General features: G+C 41.4%; 1 protein-coding gene across 1 annotated transcript; it reads left to right on the top strand.

The window, feature by feature from the left end:
* Positions 1-15: 15 nt before the first annotated feature.
* Positions 16-20,043, top strand: LOC117294721. Its single transcript, XM_033777234.1, has 5 exons — positions 16-108; positions 4,042-4,111; positions 4,482-4,579; positions 6,033-6,209; positions 8,951-20,043. Exons 4-5 carry the CDS (start codon positions 6,039-6,041, stop codon positions 19,742-19,744), a joined length of 10,965 nt encoding a protein of 3,654 aa, XP_033633125.1. The 5' UTR covers positions 16-108; positions 4,042-4,111; positions 4,482-4,579; positions 6,033-6,038; the 3' UTR covers positions 19,745-20,043.
* The last annotated feature ends 1,119 nt before the right edge of the window (positions 20,044-21,162 follow it).

The raw sequence follows: 21,162 nt of genomic DNA, 5'->3' as shown, positions 1-21,162 counted from the left end.
CGCCTACGTGTATACCTTTTCTGACCGAGTAGCCCCACGGAGCAAGACCATTTTGAAACCCTCAAAAAACACATTTATACCGTTTAGTGGACGTACACTTTGCAATAGGTAGGTACATAGTACTATAATTATCAAAAAGATGTATTTATCTGCAACAATAGGAATTTTTTGAGAGATTTATTGTGAATTTTCTTGTCGGGTAGAACTCGTTATGGTTGGAACGCGATAGGTGAGATTTCACGCCATGAATGGCGTCGCAGGGTCTTTGTTTGGTAACGTTTGCAATTGCAAAGTGCAGTTCTTGTGGCATCTTAACACAGGATTCTACGTACGCACTCTTTGTTTCTTAAGGTCATATTGATGAAGTCGACTATAGCACCGTGAAGTAATGGTCACTTTTTACGTAAATTGTGAATAAGCTGTGTTTAAAAAGTGTGTGTTTCGTTCCTTTGCAACGCGTGTGTGCTAAGACTGCTGACGTTTCAACCATAGCATGACGCCATTTGCATTCCAGAAGGACATGTTGATGTACATGTGTATATTTTATGCACACCACATGACGCGTACATGCAAATAATGTTTGCATAAAGTATGTGTTTATGTCATTGGAGTATGTTAGTTTAGGAGTATGTTCTATGGAATCATTTTTTGCTGCTTTGTTTTTAATTTAATGCACATGATCGGGGCTCTGCATGATTTGCCTAAAAACAACTTTGTGCATGTGGATTGATAGTAAAAACATCTCCACATATTGCAGGGGGGGGTCTGTTTTTCCTGATTTTTAAAAATTAAAAAATTTAATATGCAAGATTCGCTTGCCAAATGACGTGCAATGGCCGCTGCTATCTCATAATAAAATATTGCAAGGCATTGTTCTATATATTAGTTTTTGTACAAATATATTTTATCTCGTTAAATTTGCAATGTACACTGGGTTGGTTTTTTTTTTGGGGGGGGGGGCAAAAGTTATACCAGCACAAGGAAGTTGATCATAAGTTGCAAACCTTGCCATTGTTGAGTGGTAGTGCAAACATACAATTTTAGAATGTGAAACACTTATTGATGTTCAAGTTCATGTCATTAAAAGCTGTTCATATAAAATAGCTATGAAGCACATCAGGAACGAAAGCTGTTCATAAAAAAAATGCTATGAGTACAGGAACAAAAGCATTCTAAGCGAAAATGGGCCACCAGCCAAAATATCATTATGTTGTACGTTGCCTATGATTGCCACCCCCCCCCATATATATAATAATAATAATAATAATAATAATAATAATAATAATAATAATAATAATAATAATAATAATAATAATAATAATAATAATAATAATAATAATAATAATAATAATAATAATAATAATAATAATAATAATAATAATAATAATAATAATAATAATAATAATAATAATAATAATAATAATAATAATAATAATAATAATAATAATAAGCATTTATATAGCGCCATCTATCTTGAAAACTAATCCGAGAAATAAAAGAAAAAGATTATAATAATAAATAAAAAACAAATCAATTTCACTTTTTAAATTTTTATTGAAAGATTTAATACCAGTTCTGGCATTTTTTGTGTCTAAAATAAAACAAAACAGATCCTACAAAAATATGAGTATTGCATGAACACATGCAAAGCTATCTTAACTAATGTTTTTGTAAATGTACTTTTCAATAGAGGGCGCTATTTAAGTTTTGAAGAAATCTTGATTTTAAACTTGGCTTCTTCCCACATTTAATTTTTTTTTACGGGGTCCACAAACGGTGACTTGACAAATATCGTGGATTGTAAAATAAAATTTCTATAATCCTAATCATTCAGATTTGTTCAGTATGGTTTTCTAAAATTGTCCACTATGTCGAGGGGGGGGGGGAGGTTCCCTTGAAACCATTTCCTTGAGTGCTTTCTGGACTAGTGAACCTTTATATTATAGATTGTTCTTTAGTTAACGTTTGTATGAGTTTCCAAGAATTTTAAAATTAAAATCAGTTTCCCTCTACTAAGGGAATCAATGTGTGGTGAAGAGGTTTTCAACTAGTGGTTTAAACCCGCGCCAAGGCCTGGACTTGATAATTTTACCGAGACAAAGTCGAGGTAAACTATCAAGAACCAGGCCTTGGCGGGTTTAAACCACTAGTTGAAAACCGATTCAACACACTTTGATTCCCATTCATAAATACCTTTTCGGTCAAAAATATCAACACTTTTTGGTCAAAAAGTAAAATAAATGCAAAAATTGTAAATGTTCAATGGTTTCTTTCAACACAACACCCCTCCAGCTATGAAATTGTAAAGCCCTTGCACCCTCGGGTAAACAACTCCTTATTAGATAATGCTGTGCGCGTATCGCGTGATGTGGCACAACTGTTTCAGCCATGACCAATAGGAATGAAGAAACTGTCTTATAAGAACAGGTGCAAGCTAGCGTGTCACGCCCATGTTTCAACACTTTTTACTGGTCATAAACTACGGTTTATACACACCCACATGACGCGCTATCCACCAATAGGAATAGCGAAACTGCCTGAGGTATTTATGAATAGAATATAATTTGTACTACAGTGAAATGACATGGTAATCAAAACCTCAACAAGCTGGAAAATCTTTAGTTTTTATCAACTTTAGGCAAGGGCTTGAGTGTTTTGTTAAAATACCTCTTTGTGCTATATCTTTAAAAGGAAAATCTTTCAATTCTCTTTCAAGAGTATCGAGGTATATTTCTTTTCCAGAAACACAAAGTACTTGTATGATTCTGGTGTTTGTGAAATAATTTCTGGTAGCAGTAAAAATTTGGAGCTACAATCCCTGCAGTCTTATGGATATGAGCTATGTAGGTTTGAATTATTTGCCATGTTTAGGAGTTGGCACATCGTTTGGAACTGGTGGTTTCTTTTGGTGAACAGTTTGCCACAATTATTTAACACATTTTACTACAACAACATGTTTTGCATTGTTGGTCTAAAAATGGTTTTGGACTCGCTTGCCACCGTTTCACCAAGTCCCCTATGATTTAACTATGATTTGGATGTTGTTTTTTGGAGGGGGGGAGGGGGGTCACCAGGTTGAAATTCTAAATGGTTTGCTTTGTAGATGACTGTTTTTAGGCTTTCGTTAGCGGAAGCATTTGAGAGGTTTCCTAGCTTTTCATTTTATGATTTATTCTTAAGTAGCCATCTTGGATCAACATGTTAACTGACAATGAATGATCAATAGAGGGCGCTATAACAACTCTACAGTGGTAGCCAGTTCTAGGCTGCCTATACACTACATTTTATTTGAGTGGTGTTCGAAACAAACAAAAAACACTCAAACGAATGCCTTTTCAGTACTGTGCTTCTTAGAGGTGTTACAAGAACAAGATTTGAGGGGGGGGGGGGAGGACCAAGATATCAAGAGATTGTGGTTTCTTAAATGCAGGATTCTAAATATATAAATCATTTAATTAAAGAAATCCTTTTAGACATGATTGTGTTGACTATATTTGAACCACAAAATATATAAAAAGACAGGCCTGTATGCTTCTTCTTTGAAAGGGCAAGGGTGGTAACGAGGGCACCCTATGGGGACATTGTACATTCCTACTGGAGCATTTCAAGGTCACCAAGGCAATGTCCAGGGGGAATGGAGGCAATCACATGTGTTGCCTCTGTGAATCAAGCCTTGAACTTTTCCTTGAGGCATCAGGATCGGTTTTGTTCTGGCTTTATAGCTAGCTGTACCATGTAGTGTGATATACCATGATATTCTTCCTAAATATCTCAGTAAACATGTAGCCTTGAAAATTCACAAGTGCTAGCCGCTTTAATGTAGGTCTACCATTGTATATAATAAAATACCGGTACAAAAATTCCTATTTAATTCAAGGGTCGAATAGCATGCTTGATGCCTTATACCACTCACAAAGACCATTATAGTGGGTTAGTTTTATATGTTAAATACTCCTATACATTAGACTCCCCCACTGTCCCTATACATGTAACTGACAAAAGTTGACCAAAAAAATCCACATTTTTTTTTCTTCCCTGCAGGATTGTTTTGATCTATTTCGACCTGTATCTGATGTGATTCCTCATTGTAATCTGTGACGTGTCTGTTGAGGTAGAGACCGTGTTAACATCATCCATTGGTAAACACCCATTACTAATTGTAAAAGTCACCTAGCCTTTATCGGGTGCCCTGCTCTGGGTTCTCATGGCTCAACCCATTTGAACTATGGTCAAGTTCAAGCAAGAGACCATTGGGCGATTTCGCTTGGTACCCATGATGCATTGAATGCAAGGGTAATTATGGAACATAGATTAGTAGTTGACTAATGGTCGCCGCTCGAATTAACTCAAGGATTACCACTCAAAAGGACCATTTAAAGTTGTTGGTGAGTTTATTTACATCATTCTCCCTCACTGTCCCTCCCCTACATAAAACTTGTCAAAAAAATTACAAAAAACACATTTTTCTTTCTTCCCTGCAGGATTGTTTCGATCTATTTCGACCTGTATCGGATGTGATTCCTCATTGTTATCTGTGACCTGGCTGTAGTTATAGAGACCGTGTTAACATCATTCATTGGTAAATACCCATTATTAGTGTAATAGCCCGGTCACACAGGGATCGATAATGATAAAAATGCATGCACTCGATTGGTTGATTAAACGTGGGCATATTCTGCGTTGAGCAGTCCAACCAATCGGGGGCTTGCATTTCAATCATTCTCAGTTTTGTTCTCGTTATCTGGCCGGTGTGACCGGGCCTTAATAGTCACCTAGCCATTATCGGGTGCCCTTCTTTGGGTTCTCATGGCCCAACCCATATTAACTATGGTCAAGTTCAAGCAAGGGACTAAAGTTTACGATTGGGCGATTTTTCATGGTACCCACGATGCATTGAATGCATGGGTAACCAAGGAGCATCGACTAGTGGTTGACAAATGGTGGCTGCTCAAACTAAGTATGTTAATCATCATTGGAGCCAGAATTTGTGTGCGAGGTGGGGGGATACTGGGTTTTAGCCAGGAGTGTTAAAGGCTGTTAAAATTTGTTGGAACTTTAAAAACTGGGAGATCAAATTCTTACTTAGGCCTCTGTACGGTACATTTTTACATGTACATGTACATGTAGGTGTAAGATAAACGGGGTGTCCATATTTAAGACGCCCATACCACCCTATGCTAACACTTTCCTTTTTTTTGGGGGGGGGGGGCATATTTTTTTGTTTTTGATCTTTTTTTTTGTATCTGGTCTTCTTCTTGGTAAGCATGGGGGCAGGATGGGGTCTGGGGGCACCCTGTGGCTATGCCAGTGCAGGGAGTACGTATACTCTTCCCTCAGTGCATACTAAAATCTACATACATCATCTGCATTCCATAGACACTCTTCAACTTTTCACAGGGACTTATTTTAAAATTAAAATTGACACACAGAAATCGCATACTGAGTCTTGCGTTATACTCAAACATTTCTGGAAACCTTGTGTTCCTACATGTATGACCATCTCATTAAAGACAATGGACACTGTTGGTAATTGTCAAAGACCAGTCTTTTCACTTGGTGTATCTCAACAAAATAACAATTTGTGTGCTTTCAGATGCTTGATTTCGAGACCTCAAATTCTAAACTCGAGGTCTCGAAATCAAATTCGTGGAAGATTACTTCTTTCTTGAAAACTACGTCACTTCAGAGGGAGCTGTTCCTCACGATGTTTTATACCATCAACCTCCATTTACTCTTTAGCAACTGAGGTTTTATGCTGATAATTATTTTGAGTAATTACCAATAGTGTCCACTGCCTTTAACATGTGAAGGTAAACAAATTGCGCACTGTTTGGCCACGCAGCCACCAACCACATTGCCACTTAATTATAAAAAACACCAGGCCCCTACTTTCTTGTAATTTGACCAGTGTGGAACGACATGGTAAACAGGACATCTAGACAAACTGGTATGACCTGCCACAATTTTAGATTTGAAAAATGTTAATTTTTAAACTGCATATAATTTCATATTACAACAATATGTCTTGACAGAGCAAGATGGACAAAGTTCAAAGTGCACAGGTTAAAGTTCAAGATGACAAGCAAGATGAAAGCTCACCTGGTTGTGGATCCGAGAAGACATCAGAGATAATTTTACCCAAGGAAAAAGAAGGACTAAACCCTGGAAGTTCATTAGAAGGCTCAGCAGATGGAGTAACAGTAACAAAGGTGGGAATAAGTTTTGTTTTCCGAGTAAAATGTACAGTCGACTCCCGTTATTACGAGCTCACATGTTACGAGGTTCCGGTTGATACAAGGCCCCGTGCGTGTTTCAATGCATTAAAATACTGATTATACGAGCACGGTAGTAGCGAGAACACGGTTATAACGAGGTAATTTGGGAGACCCATTACGAGCAAAACATTGTTTAAAACCCTTCTATAACAAGAACAATTCAAAAACCAACAAAGGAAGTACCTGTACAACCGGTAAAGTCGATATTTGTGGCTTTTAAGACGTACAATAGAAGTGTTAAGTGGACGCTACCGCTAGCAACACTAATCCGAAATCGGGAGTCACGAGTCAGCAAGCAAGGTTGTTAATTCCAAATTCCGGACAATGGTGGGATTAGGAGGTTTGCATGGTTCAAACATTGGAGAAATCATAAGAAAAGATACTGATCCACTGAGTTTATAAGCGCATTATAAATTTTCAGAAGAAAAAAAACACCCGCAACTTACAAGCAAAACTAGTTGTGTGATCAATATTATTGAATGCAAAAGCAAGATTTTACCTGGTATCCCACATTGGCAATGAACCATCTAACATGACAAAGGTGTTTACCAATGAAAAACAAGATTTTATTTTTGTTTGCTGCGACAAGTGTATTGCACATGCATAAGGAATATATCACAGAACAGCACAATCTTCCCTGGTATCTCGCGTTAGCAATGAACCTTCTATCATTACACTAGTGGTTACCAATGAAAATCCAGCTTTTATTTTATTGACTGAAAATTTTCACAGCGTGTGCAATATGCATTGCAGCAGCAAGAGTTTCCCTGGTATCTCGCAGCAGCAATGAACCATCCAGCATTAAACAGGTGGTTACCAATGAAAACCAAGACTCTATTTATTGCTTGGCAATAAACTGCCGGCGACCAAAGTTTTGCAATGGAAACTTCCCAAAACATGAACGCAAGTTAAAATCTCACACATTTTTTCAATCTTGTAAAATGTAAATTGATTTTAAAGTTGAATGTAAAACTAAACTAACTTAGTTAAAACAGTTTTATAAGCCCAATGTTGTGCGTGTTTGTGCAGTACATCGCACACACTACTCTCTATGCACACAGGTCAGTAGTCAATTGCAGCTCTGCCATGCATCTGTGTACACACGTGCAGTACACGTGTTGTGTGGATGCACAATGATGCTAATGTATCTATATTTAGCGCGCTGCGTTTAAGACAAGATTCGGATAATACGAGGAAAATGGGCCAGTCCGGCGGACCTCGTATTAACGGGAGTCAACTATGTTCTTTATTTATTTGAAAGCTGTCTTGGATGTCATTCCCATTTGATAGATTTTTTCTCTACTTTCTTCAACAAGCCATTTGCCTGTAAGATTTTAATACTGGTAAGGACATACTTGGTGCTTGATCACAAGTTACCACTTAAATTTAAAATCCCTCAGACTATCGAGACAGCTGCTAGGTCACATGATTAGGGGCAAGCTTTTGCGTAGTACAATATAGACGGTGAACACCCATACACAATTCTGAATGGATGTGTATGGCACAATGGTACAAGGGTCTGCTCATCTGGAGGTTGCTAGATGTAAAGTATTGCCCGCGAACCATTTGACATAGCAACTGTCTCTATAGTCTGAGGAATTCAAATGTAAGCGGTACATTGTGACTTAGCAAGTCATTGTACCAGACTTTCAAATCTACTGCAAATGGCTTATTCATGAGTCACCCATGAGTCATTTTGTGATGAACTCGGGAGCATTGTTTTTATGTCTTCGTGCATCTGATGCCTTTTTTTGTCTTTCTTTGATTTTGTTTAAAGGATTTGGGTACTTTTTTTAACACAAAACACAATGTCCACAGATTGTTATTAAATTTACACAGCTTGAAGATGATGATAGTAGAAAGTGTACCTTAAAATATTAGTTGCTGAGGTGCTAGTTTTTGAGAAATGAGTAAAATAATGTCATGAAAATACGCTTTTACATGCTAAACATTTTTTCGTCTCATGATCACCGAGACAAAAATTATTTTCATGACATTGTTTTACTCATTTTTCAAAAACCACAGCACCTCAGCAAGCAATATTTACAAAGAAGCTTTCTATTATCATTATCTTCAAACTGTGTAAGTTTCATGTAAATCTGTGGACAATGTGTTTTTGTCCTACAAAAAGTACATAGACCCTTTAAAAGTTATTTAAAACTGTTTCAAAAATACAGTTATCAAAGAAGCTGTGTATTAAGAAGCATATCTCGTGTTATGTAGTTGAACACTGTAATTGGAAAAGTTTTTGATGTATTTCGTTTAAAAAAAAAATGTGTCATCTGTCAACAAATTTGTTCTAAACATTTTGTAAATCTTCAAGTCTTTTGACAAAATAAACGGCGTTGAATGTTTTATTGATATTGTTCATGAGGCATATTCATGAGTCACCACATTATTATTAATCGTTTGAGCTATAAATAGATTTCACAAGTCAAAGAAGTTTAAACTGTTTTAGAAATGTTTCTCTTCGTTTGTGTTTATTGGTAGATGTGTGCACTATATAAGAATAATCATTTCTCCACAAGACGATCAGAGCATATTGATAGAAACGTCGAGTTAAAACGTACGGTTCTTTTCAAAACCACTCCAACTCATTTAGAAATGATCATTACATGGTGTTACCTCAAACCTTATTATATAATATGATTTTTTTAATTTTATTTATTTTACAGGGTGCAGTTGATGGGGCGAGTAAAATAACGGAGCAGAAGGAACATTTGCAGTCTGATGTTGAGTCAACGGTGAATGCAACTACAGCTACGACAGTTCAAGATAAAGAACAAAGTGCAGACACTACGACATCGTCAAGTGAGAATACCAGTCCAACATCACCAGGTGAAGTACTGGAAAGCAAAGAGGAAGGTACAAAGAGTTCAGACCCTAATCTATTCACCTATCTGGGACTTGTGAAAAAAGGTGCCGACGGTAAGCAGAGTCCGACAACAGCAGTCGAGGCTTCTCCGTCTGTGCCAAATAACCCTGGTGGGGAAGAGCTGCTTGCCCAGAAAGAGACACTTTCAACAGATACCCCGGGACAGTCATCAGATCTGAATTCCAGAGAAACCACCGATCCTGAGGTTGAGGATGATCCAGCACAAGTCACCAAGATTTCTGTTCGCAAGGATAAACGTCAGCAAGTTGACGAAATTCCTTGTGCCAGTAGTTCGCTCAGTGAGATCGGTGAGGTTGGGACAACTCGGACCCCTCCCAGATTTATCAAGTTGAATTTAGACCAGAGTAAGGAGACAATAATTTGCTGTCCGGTAGCCCTTTTACTCCAGCATACCAACTATGTTGACGTGACCCTGCAGGAAGACCATAAAGACTTGTATTCCATCAAATGTTGCAAGTGCGTCCATGAGGACTCCGAACCTTATGCGATGTTAGAGCACCTCCATGAGGCACACCAGATTCAGAGTGACCTCAATAAACTCCTCAACCTCAATAGTCAGCACCTTGGCTGCATGAGCCATCCAGAATGTGTGAGCATCCCTGGGATCCCAAATCTTCCCGAGGGACTCTCCGATTTGGACAACGGTGTTATTCGGTTTAATAACATCGGGATACCAAGACGTAGCTTTGCCTGTCGACTCTGCCCGTTGAATTTCACCACCTCGAGAGGGCTCCTCTCTCACCACCAATACTTTACACGAACTGTGTTGAGCAAAGATGTCAAGGATCCTTGCCATTCAAAATTCACATGCAAGGTTTGTCCGAGACAGTTTGAAAATTTTCTTGATTTCTACGCTCATCACAAATGGATGCGTGTCAACAAGGACTTATTTATCCGAGAGAAGAAAGTGAACATCATTAGTAATTCAGGAGAGGTAGTCGCTAGTTTAAGTACCACAACGAGGACAAACGAAAAAACACCATCTTCCTCTAAATTTATTTGGGGCTTCGAGGCCAACCTGACACCAGACAGGAATGTTCTAGGGTACTCAATTCAGAATTTCCCCAAGACAGTCTCGGGGCCTACAGATTCTTCTGCTGACGCTAATGAGCTCAACACTGAAGCAGATAACGCTAAAAAAAATTCTGAAATTCAGTATGTTGAGTCTTCAATTAGCTACCTTCCCGGAAATGAGACAGAAGAAGCCAAATACGGGTGCGGTATCTGTCTTAAAACCTTTCCCAGACTCGTTCAATTGCAGGGTCACATGGGATGCCACGCCAGGAAACAGAACCCTGTCAGCACTACAACTTACATAGTACCCGCTATTGAGGAGCCGAAGGACATCGAGTACAAGTGTGGCATCTGCAGTGACACATTCACAAAGTTATCCTTTTTGCAGAACCACATGGAGACCCATTGCAAACCACTCAAACAAAAACAGCTATCTGCAGCTTCTCCTTTCCAGACTGAGACCAAATCATTCTCTGAAACAGTCACTCTCATCTCGTACGCATGTGACGTCTGCAATAGGACGTTTCTCTCAGAGGTAAAGCTATGGGATCATAGGCTGACGCATGGCCCCGAAGCAGCATTGAAAAACACAGTCTTGCCATCGAAAAAAATGGATATCAACAGAAAGAAAAATCACATCTGTACTGTGTGCAAAAGGTCTTACTACCACAAGAAGAGCTTGAACTTTCATGAAACAAAAGGACCCTGCCAAGCGAAATTACCTGTTTTTGTGGCCCCCCAAAATGCGATACAGCCGGTAAAGAGCCTAGAGAAACTTTATACACCAGCTGGTGGAGAAACCAAGGATAAAGGTGTAGTTCGCCGCCACAATAGGAGAGCAGTAACAAACAAAGAAGATGTTCAGGCTCAAGACGACCCAGAAGTTCCACCACCCCATGACTGTGATGGATGTGACAAGAAATTCAACTTGCTGTGGCAGCTACAGCGCCACAAAGGCTTTCGGACAAAAGCAAACAAATACCAGATCCGAAAAGGCGCCGAAACGGCTGTGACAGAAATACCCAAGCCACCTTACTCATGCAAAGTATGTCAACAAAGTTTTGCATGTTTCTGGCAGTTCAAATCTCACCAGGTTAACCGACATGCTCAACTTAGCAGGTGGCTTGCACATTCGGGTGCCAAATCAATAACGGTTAAAATGAAGTCGCGGGCCGAGAGTGCAGGCAGTTCTCAAGGAGAACCGGAAGCGTCTACTAGTAATGCATTTGATAATGCGACTGCTAGAAAAAGTACTACAGCGAGTCGGCTTCAACGCCTGCTAGCTGCATGCAGACGGTCGAAAGTAAAAGGCTATAATACAAGAGCTCAGAAAAAGATGTTTCAAAGTAAGGAACCTGCGACTACAGATATTTCCATCGTTCTCCACTACAAATGTAACGTATGCGGCATGCCTTTTGAAGGAGAGGCCTCCCTTAGAAGTCATATGATATCACACAGGAACATGCGAAACAACTCTCTTCGAAGGTTGTCCATGCCCACTACTAGTGGCGAGTCTGGAAGCATCCCCCGGTATAAATGTGCCTACTGCACCAAGACTTTTGCTGGAAAGGCCTCCATCAGAAGTCATATGATATCACACAACAAGAAAATCAAATCTACGAAAGCAGTCGCAAAAATAACTAATAAATCTGGAAAAGCAATGTCTGCTGCTGAGACCAGTGAAGTTTGTGATGATCAAAGACAAAAATCGTCTTGTGCTCCCAAAAGAGGTGAGGACAGTGGCTCTGAGAAGGACGTTGCTGGCAGTGAAATTGATGATAAGCATGGTAAATTAGATTGCAATGCGACTGCAGTGGATGGAATTGAACGAGCAACCCTCCCCATTGTCCCTGACATGGCAGAAAAATCTCTTCAAAAATTGTCAGAAGAAACTACTGCTAACAAGATGGATCTTCAGTCGGCAAACATTTCCACCATTCCTGAATACAAATGTGACGTCTGCAGCAAGGCTTTTGCTGGAAAGGGCTCCCTGAGAAGTCATAAGATATCACACAACAAGAAAACGAAAGACAAATCTCCTGAAGCAGTCACTGAAATAACTGATGAATCTGGAAAAGAAATGTCTGCTGCTGAGACCCCTGAAGTTTCTGATGATAAAAGACAAGAATTGTCAAGTGCTCCCCAAAGATGCGAGGACAGTGGCTCTGAGAAGGACGTTGTTGGCAGTGAAATTGACGATAAGCATGGTAAACTAGATTGCAATGCGGCTGCAGTGGCTGAAACGGAACAAGAATTCCTCCCCATTGTCCCTGACTTGGTGGCGGAAAAATCTCTTCAAAAATTGTCAGAAGAAACTACTACTAACAAGATGGATCTTCAGTCGTCAAACATTTCCATCATTCCTCGATACAAATGTGACGTATGCGGCAAGGCTTTCAGCAAGGCTTTTTCTGGAGAGGACTCCCTTAGAAGTCATAAGATATCACACAACAAGAAAATGAAAAATGATGAACCTGGAAAAGAAATGTCTGCTGCTGAGACTATTGAAATTTGTGATGATCAAAGACAAGAACCATCTTGTGCTCCCAAAAGAGGCGAGGACAAGTGCTCTGAGAAGGACTCTGTTGTAAGTGAAATTGATGATGAATCTGATAAATTAGATTGCAGTGTGGCTGCAGTGGCGGACACTGCACGAGAAACCCTCCCCTTTGTTCCCGACGGGGTGACGGAAAAGTCTCTTCAAAAGTCATCAGAAAAAACTACTACTAACAAGATGGATCTTCAGTCTGCAAACATTTTGATCATTCCTCAATACAAATGTGACGTCTGCAGCAAGGTTTTTGCTGGAAAGGGCTCCCTGAGAAGTCATAAGATATCGCACAAAACAATGAAAAACAAACCTGCTGGAGCAGTCACTGAAATAACTGATGATTCTGAAAAACAAATGTCTGCTGCCGAGACCAGTGAAGTTTGTGACGATAAAAAACAATCGTCAAGTGGTCCCCAAATATGCGAGGACAGTGGCTCTGAGAAGGATGGTGTTGGAAGTAAAATTTACGATAATCATGGTAAATTAGATTGCAATGCGGCAGCAGTGGTGGAAACGGAACGAGAGTACCTCCCTTTTGTCCCCGACTTGGTAATGGATAAATCTTTTCCAAAGTCTTCAGAGGTACCTACTTGTAACATGATGGACCTTCAGTCTGCAGTGATGAAGACCGCACAAGAAGCCCTCCCTATTGTTCCTGACTTGGCAATGAGTAAATCTCTTCAAAAGTCATCGGAGGAAACTACTTGTAACAAGATGGATCTTCAGTCTGCAGTGACGAAGACCGCACAAGAAGCCCTCCCTATTGTTCCTGACACTGCGCCAAACACCTGTGACGCAAATGGAAGTCACCTGAACAAGTCTGGGGATTTAGAGAAAGATACAAGTTATAGGGTAGAGTTGGAGTCTTCAAGGAAAACTTCAAATGATGAGCAAGAGCCACAGACTTCCTTAGAAAACATTCCAATTAATCCAAGTCATGATGAGGTTCCAAGCTCCAGTATTTCAAGGGATGTGCACTTGAGTGAGAATCCAGTTGAAGCTGCGAACTCTTGTCTGTCAAACGATAAAGAGATGAAGCAACCACCAAACAAAACTTCTGATGTAGAGGATCTTTCTTCTGGGAAAGTTACTCCTGATAAGACCAACCTTCAGCTTTCAGTTGAAAACAAAAAGGACTTTGATTCGACAGGAAAAGTTGCAAATGACGAGTCTGATGTCAAGCCTTCAGAAGAACCTCACAGTGATGAAGTGGATTGTCCGTCAACAGAGAATAATTTGAGCGAAGGGGCCTGTACGTTGGAGCAAGGATTAACTGACAACAGTGACGAAAAAATCTCTTCATCTGACATGACAGAGCCTCATACAATGGAACTTCAGACCAGTGATGAAATCGTTCCCCATGGTCTTAAGATCACAGGAACTAGAGCAGAGATTCCTCTGGAAAATCCTAATGTTGTTGCAGAGAAAGTAGTGGCCGATTCGGAGCTTGAAACAGAGACAGACATTCCTCTTGGTAGCAACAGCGACAATCAGTGTGTTGATGGACGTACAAACAACACCAACTCCAAGCTTGCAGAAGAAGGAGTGAATGCTAACCCCAGCGCTGTGTCTTCAGAGGCGAGCAACATCATTGCAAAAGACAGCCAGTCTTCAATAGAAAGTACCATGACCAATCCCACTTCTGTGCCAGACTACCTACAAGATGAGACAATGCACCGGGCTTTGGCAACTGTATGCGTTAGAACAGGAGAAGAACCTCCAAAGATGTACACTTGCAAAATGTGCAGAAAAACATATGCAAAGTACAACCAGCTCACATCACACAAGCGAACTCATGCTCGGAGAAAACGCCAAGGACTAAAAAGGAGGACACCAAAAGTCAAGGAACCTGTTCCTCTTCAACTTACATGTCACATCTGCAAAGTTAATTTCTTTGATTATCAAAGCTACTACAATCACAAGGGCGCTCATGCTAGTATTAAAAACAGTACAGGTTTCGAGAACTGCCAAACTAGCCTTGAACTTTCCAAGGAAGACCAATCTCATGCAGTAGACGCTGAAGAAGTCAATCCCCAAACAACAGAGCTTGAATCATCTAAGGAAACCCAATCACGTGTGGTAGTTGCTGAAGACACCAACCGCCCAGTAGCAGAGCTTAAATCTTCTAAGGAAAAGGAATCTCAAGCAGTAGTTGCACAAGACGCCATTCACCAAACCATAGAGCCTGGATCTTCTAAGGAAAAGGAATGTCATACGGTAGTTTCTAAAGACACCAATCAACGGGTCAAGTCATCAGTTGACAAATCCTCAGATGGGATCACGCAGAACAGCCCCAAACATCAAGAAGAGTCCCAGCAGAAAAGCAAGTCACCAGGGACAACCATGTCTGCAGGACGTCTAGCGTCTGCCAAGGATATTGGGCTACAGGCAGCAGCAGCATCTAAAGTTGCCATGGTCACAAGTAGTTCATTCAGAAATGCGGGCAAATATGCCTGTGATCAGTGCAGCAAGACCTTCTCACGTTTCACTCAGCTTAAAGGTCATCTGGCTGTTCATACAGCCAAGTTGCCAGTCCAAAAACGTGAGAAGCCCTACTTCTGCAAATATTGCAAGGTCAAGTTTGTAACAGCTGCACGATTGCTGTCTCACGTAAAAAAACATGGCGATGAAAAAGAGTGCGAGTATCTGAGGCAGAAGATTGCTCTACAAGAAATGGATCATTCATACTTTAGAAAGGTGATTGGTGGGAACAAGACGGCTCCGGAAAAACCAAAGAAAAAAGTGCAGATCACATTGTCCTTTGAACATTATGAGAGTTCTGAATACAGGGGCTTGGCATGTCCTTACTGTCCGAGAAAGTATGCAAAGCAGTGTCACCTTGCGAACCATATGAATACCCATAGGAATTACAAATGCACAGTATGTGGGTCTTCGTTTTTTACTCCAAGACAACTGTCTGTTCATTTTCCATGTCCCGGTGAGCTTCTTAAACCCAAGGAGGATCCAAAGATTAAACCCAAGGACGACCCAAAGATTAAACAAAAGGACGACCCAAAGATTAAACAAAAGGACGACCCAAAGATTAAACAAAAGGGTGACGCAAAGAAGGCACAGGAATCAAAAGTCAAGCCCAAACCTGTTCCAATTTCTGTGAGCCGGAAGCCAACTAATTCTACTCCTGCGCCCGGAAGTGTGCCTCTAATATTGGCTTGCAATCAGAGCAGTGTAATACTGACGAAAATTTTCAGAGTATTCCTGTCCGGTCTCAGGCACCAGAAGAAAGCAGCCATACATCAAAGATCTAAATGGTTCCAGCCTAACCGGAGCTTACAGCGAGCTGCTTTGAAGTGTCACCAAGCCAGGTTGCAGAAGATACTGGGTTCTCTACGGAAGGCCATCATCATGGAGATTGAGGAAGACACGCACAAAGTGGTCTATGATTGTTCGGAATGCCGTAAGAGCTCCTTCTGTCACAAGGCAATCCTCAGGCACTTCCTTCAAAAACATTTGCCACAAACTGAGGAGAAGGTGAAGGAGAAAGATAAGGTGATGGAGAAAGAGAAGGTGAAGGAGAAAGAGAAGGTGAAGGAGAAAGAGAAGGTGAAGGAGAAAGAGAAAGTGAAGGAGAAAGAAAACGTGAAGGAAAAAGAGAAGGTCAAGGAAAAGGAGAAGAAAGAGTTACCCGCATCGCCTGAAGTTCAAATTATAGAGGAGCGACCTTCTGGTCGCTTCAGGAACTGTCCGATATGCAAACGCTCCTCTGGCTTTCAGTGTCATCTTCACAACAAGGCTAAAAACACTGAAACTGAAACTGAAGTTGAGATTGACAATGACGCTGACTTTGACATTGAAACGGAGGGTCCAAAAAAATACAGAAAGAAAAAGTCATTTCCCTGCGATATATGCAGACAGAAATTCACCCAGCGGAGCCGGCTGATGAGGCACAAAGCAAGCCACATGGTGTATAAGGACAGCGCAAGGATTGCCTGCCAATTTTGCAAGTACACAGCTATATCAAGATTTGCTATGGCTGCCCATCTCAAAATACACAGGAAGCGGATTTCTAAGCGCCCCACACGAGACGGAGTAATGGAATTGGGTGGGAAGCGGATTTCTAAAAGCTTCACACGAGACGAAGTAATGGAATTGGGTGAGAAGCGTATTTCTAAGCGCCCCACACGAGACGGAGTTATGGAATTGGGTGATAAGCCGAAGTTTGTCAAGATAAAACCCAAAGATGCTAGTGTTTACACATGCAGAACCTGTGGCAAATTCTTCACAAGTGTGAGAGCTTTCAGCAGTCATACTCAAGAGCATGAAGACGAGGACTCCTCTATAGTTCAGCATGAGAACAGCACTAACCCAAGTGAGAATATCATCAATCAAGACTCGCAACAGGGAAGTAGCGTCAATCCTTCTACGCAGCAGTTGAAAACCATTCCTGGTCCCATGAAATTGAACACCAATCCTTCTCTGCAGCAGTTGAACACCAAACTTACTCCGCAGAAAGTGGACACTAATCCTTCTCCGCAGCAGTTGAACACCAATCTTACTCCGCAGAAAGTGAACACTAATCCTTCTCCACAGAAAGTGAACACCAATCCTTCGTCGCAACAGTTGAAAACTAATCTTGCTCCCCAGCATTTGAGCAACAATTCTACTCCACAGCAGTCAAACACCAATCCTGCTCCACAGCAGTTGAGCACCAATCCTGCTCCACAACAGTTGAGCACCAATCCTGCTCCACAGCAGTTGAGCACCAACCCTACTCCGCAGAAAGTGAACACCAATCCTTCGTCGCAGCTGTTGAGCACCAGCAAACCTATCCTAGCGAAAAGCGGCAGCATAATTCTCATCCTGCAGCATGGGAAAAACAACAGTGCAACCAACACTTCTAACATGCAGTTTGTGAAAGTCAGCAACCCTCCTACTGTGCAACGTGTAGTCAGCAACCCTATTGCTCTGCAAAACACAACTCCCAATCTGCAGAATGGCAACAGCAGCACGCAGCATGGAGACAACACCAGCCCCACTGTACAGCAGGTTGACACTCCAGCCGTGGAGAATGTGGTGAACAGCAAGCATAAACTGCAGAATGAAGAGGCCAACCCGAAACGGCGGAAATCGAGAAAACAACCTGAGGTGAACTTGCCATTCTCATGTGCTAAGTGCCCCGAATTCTTCACGACCACAGAAAGGTTGTGGGACCACATTATCAAGGAACACACTGCTGCGAACACTTACAAATGCACCAAGTGTTCATTTGCCACAGACAGCCCATCCTCTCTCCATCGTCATGAGAAAAAACATGAAGAGAGCAGCCTAGAAAAGAAAAAGTGGCACTCATATCTTCGAGATGTGTTACACTCCAACTTAACAGCACCAAGTGCTGGTCTTCCAAACAGCCCTATGAAAAAAGTGAGGAATGGATCGCAGGCCGGTGATAAAAGTCAGTCTGACAGTGTTTCACCCAAAAAGACGGGAAAACTTGAAGTGCAAACGAACTCCGGTTACCAAACCATTAAGAATCCCAGATCTGAAGTTCAGACATCGGAAACCGTTTCTCAACCTCCTTCAGGGTGTGACACTTCACAAAACTCAGAGGGAAGTTCCTGGAAGCCCGCCGAGTCTCCTGACGAGTATTTTGCATGCTCTCAGTGCAAAGACTTCCGTGCTTCGACTCAGAAAGAATGGGACCTACATATCCTGACGGTTCACAAAGGCAGCACTACTGATAAGTTCTCTTGCAAAATGTGTCAGTATACCACCACGAGTAAACAACGCTTGGAGCGTCATATGAAACTACATCGACGCATGACGCTTCAGTGTGACTCCTGCGCGTACCGCACCCCACAGAGGCACCAGATGATTCGCCACGTCCAGACCGTACACAAGCAGCAGAAACCATTCAAATGCAAGACCTGCAGCTACTCAACTGCATACAACCACCACCTCAGGAGGCATGCAGAGAAGCACAAGAACCCAGACTTCAGATGTCGTTATCGGAAATTCATGAAGAGCGGTGACTGGCACAAGGTAGATAACGTTAAAGGCAACGCTAGCATGCTCTGCAAGGAGTGTGGATGCGAATTTCGAAACAAGAAAACTCTACGTCGTCACCAACTCAAGAAGCATTTCCGGATAACCATTGCTGCTTCATCCGGTCGTCCCAATTCGTTGGGTCCCAGTCTGGATGTGGAGAGGTCTTTTTCTGTAATACAACCACAATCTGGGACTGTAGGACATGCAGTGTTCAGTGAGCAAGTCCAAGAAGTCCATCAGTGTTCAATTTGCGCTATGGTGTTCAGACGTCGCTCCGATCTCAACCAACACGTGTCAAAGGGTCATCCAAAGACCAAGACCAGCCTTCCATCCCAGTGTCCACAGTGCGGCATTGTGACCGGTAGCGAACAGCTTGAAGACCACATGAAGATACACGAGGAAGAGAACCTTCTGTCCTGCACTGAGGAAGGATGTCAGTTTAAGACGGCCGAGTCGATCCACCTCCAGCGCCATCAGGCAAAGCACGCCGCCCAGAAAGAAGTTCTCCACTCATGTCGCCCCTGCCAGATGAGTTTCCCAGATCTGAGCAGCCTTGAGGTGCACAACAACCAGCATCACACTAAGCTGCCGAACATCATCAGCCACAAAGACCCCTTCTTTTGTACTCAGTGCCCGTACCAAAGCCCCTGTGAGAAGGACGCCAACCGCCACTGGAAGCTCCACAACTACAATCAGTCGTTCCAGTGTGAGTACTGCGTCTTTTCTACATCGACCGCTGCTGCTGTCGCCACTCATCGGAAGATTCACTTCGGTGGACGCCGCTTATCCGCCGCCTTTGTCCCGAAGAAGACCAGAAAGACGAGATCAACAGGACAGGAGTGGAGTCCGGGTAAGAGCGGCGGGACTTCTCTGCAGCAGCATTTGTTCATGAGCAATCAGGGTAAGAAGTTGTACGAGTGTAGGTATTGTCAGAGATTCTTTGAAGTGGCCGAGGCGTGGCAGCGCCATGAGCTGAGGCATATGGCTGAGTGGCCTCAATGTTAACCTACACTACCTCAATCATGAGAATAGAGTGTTTGTCGCATTCCCAAAAATGAGTGTTAGAGTAGCAGCCTCCATAAAGTCAAATGCTGCACAACAGCCTATTGGGTTTATTTTTTTTGGGGGGGGGGACCAAAAGTAAAAACGATGCAAATATCTTTGATGATGATAATCACTCTGTATTTCTCTCAATTTCTGTCAGTGAAATGGGAGGCGTCTGAAAGTATTACATGTATTAAAGGCAGTGGACACTATTGGTAGTTACTCAAAATAATTTTCATCATAAAACCTTTCTTCATTACAAGTAATGGGGAGAGGTTGATAGTATACAACATTGTGAGAAACAGCTCCCTCTGAAGTGACGTAGTTGTTGAGAAAGAAGTAATTTTCCACGAATTTGATTTTGAGACCTCAAGTTTAGAAGTTGAGGTCTCGAAAAAATCAAGCATTGGAAAGCACACAACTTCGTGTGATAAGGGTGTTTTTTCTTTCATTATTATCTTGGAACTACGACGACCGATTGAGCTCAAATTTTCACAGGTTTGTTATTTTATGCATATGTTGAGATACACAAACTGTGAAGACTAGTCTTTGACAATTACCAATAGTGTCCACTGTCTTTAAGGGGTGTTCAAAATTATCAATGATTTCACAAGTGTACAAAGGACATGCTGGGAGGGAGGGGGTAAATGCACGCCATATGTTTTCGTTTCTGAAGAAGAAAATATCTACAAAATCATAGCTTCGTGGCCCCTTTTTGCACTGTTGAATAAGAACTTTTTTATCACGATCTTTGCTCATAATAACGACAGCGTTTGTTTGTAATTCACATTCAAGTATCTCTATGCCGAATAATAGTAATAATCAAAGTCTTAGCGCGGGTATCCGCCAATGCAGGCGCTCATGGCGCTTGCTAAAAAAATCTGCACTCTAGTCAGCAAAAAATAATTGCTTAGCATGGAATTTCTTCCTTGCTAAAAACAGGATTACCAACCAAATTTCCATTTGTTGCATAATAATAATTGAAAGTTGGGTTGGTAATCCTGTTTTTATCCAGGCGGAAATTTCATGCTAAGCAAATTTTGGTGCTTAGCAGCTCTATCAAATTGGGCCCAGAGCTCCAAGTCACTGCTCGTGATATAAAAGTGTTCAAAAGAACCCATCGTTTCTTTTTACACCTTTACAGGGGGAGGGAGGAGGTATTGGAAAAGTGAACGGTTTGAACGCTTTTGAAAATGTTGATAAGTGAAATGAAAATAACGATGGCCCCAAATTGGAAGGGACTTATATTGGGAAAGTTTACTTTTCTCAGAAAGTTTCACATGATCAGAACTGTAAAAAATAATTATTTTTTTGTTTTGATTCCCATTAAGTATGAATCAGTATTAGTTTTTGTATTCCAGTGACTTTCATGCAAGCTG

Source organism: Asterias rubens, chromosome 9, assembly GCF_902459465.1.
Source record: "Asterias rubens chromosome 9, eAstRub1.3, whole genome shotgun sequence".
In the NCBI taxonomy this organism is placed as follows: domain Eukaryota; kingdom Metazoa; phylum Echinodermata; class Asteroidea; order Forcipulatida; family Asteriidae; genus Asterias; species Asterias rubens.
The sequence above is the reverse complement of the archived record's forward strand: the minus strand, read 5'-3'. Positions and strand labels throughout refer to the sequence as shown.

Bases quoted from the DNA above. Each gene is read 5' to 3' on its own strand.
- LOC117294721 (XM_033777234.1), top strand. From the start codon at position 6,039: ATGGACAAAGTTCAAAGTGCACAGGTTAAAGTTCAAGATGACAAGCAA. The intron at 6,210-8,950 runs GTGGGAATAAGT...TTTATTTTACAG, and splicing joins ATGGAGTAACAGTAACAAAG to GGTGCAGTTGATGGGGCGAG.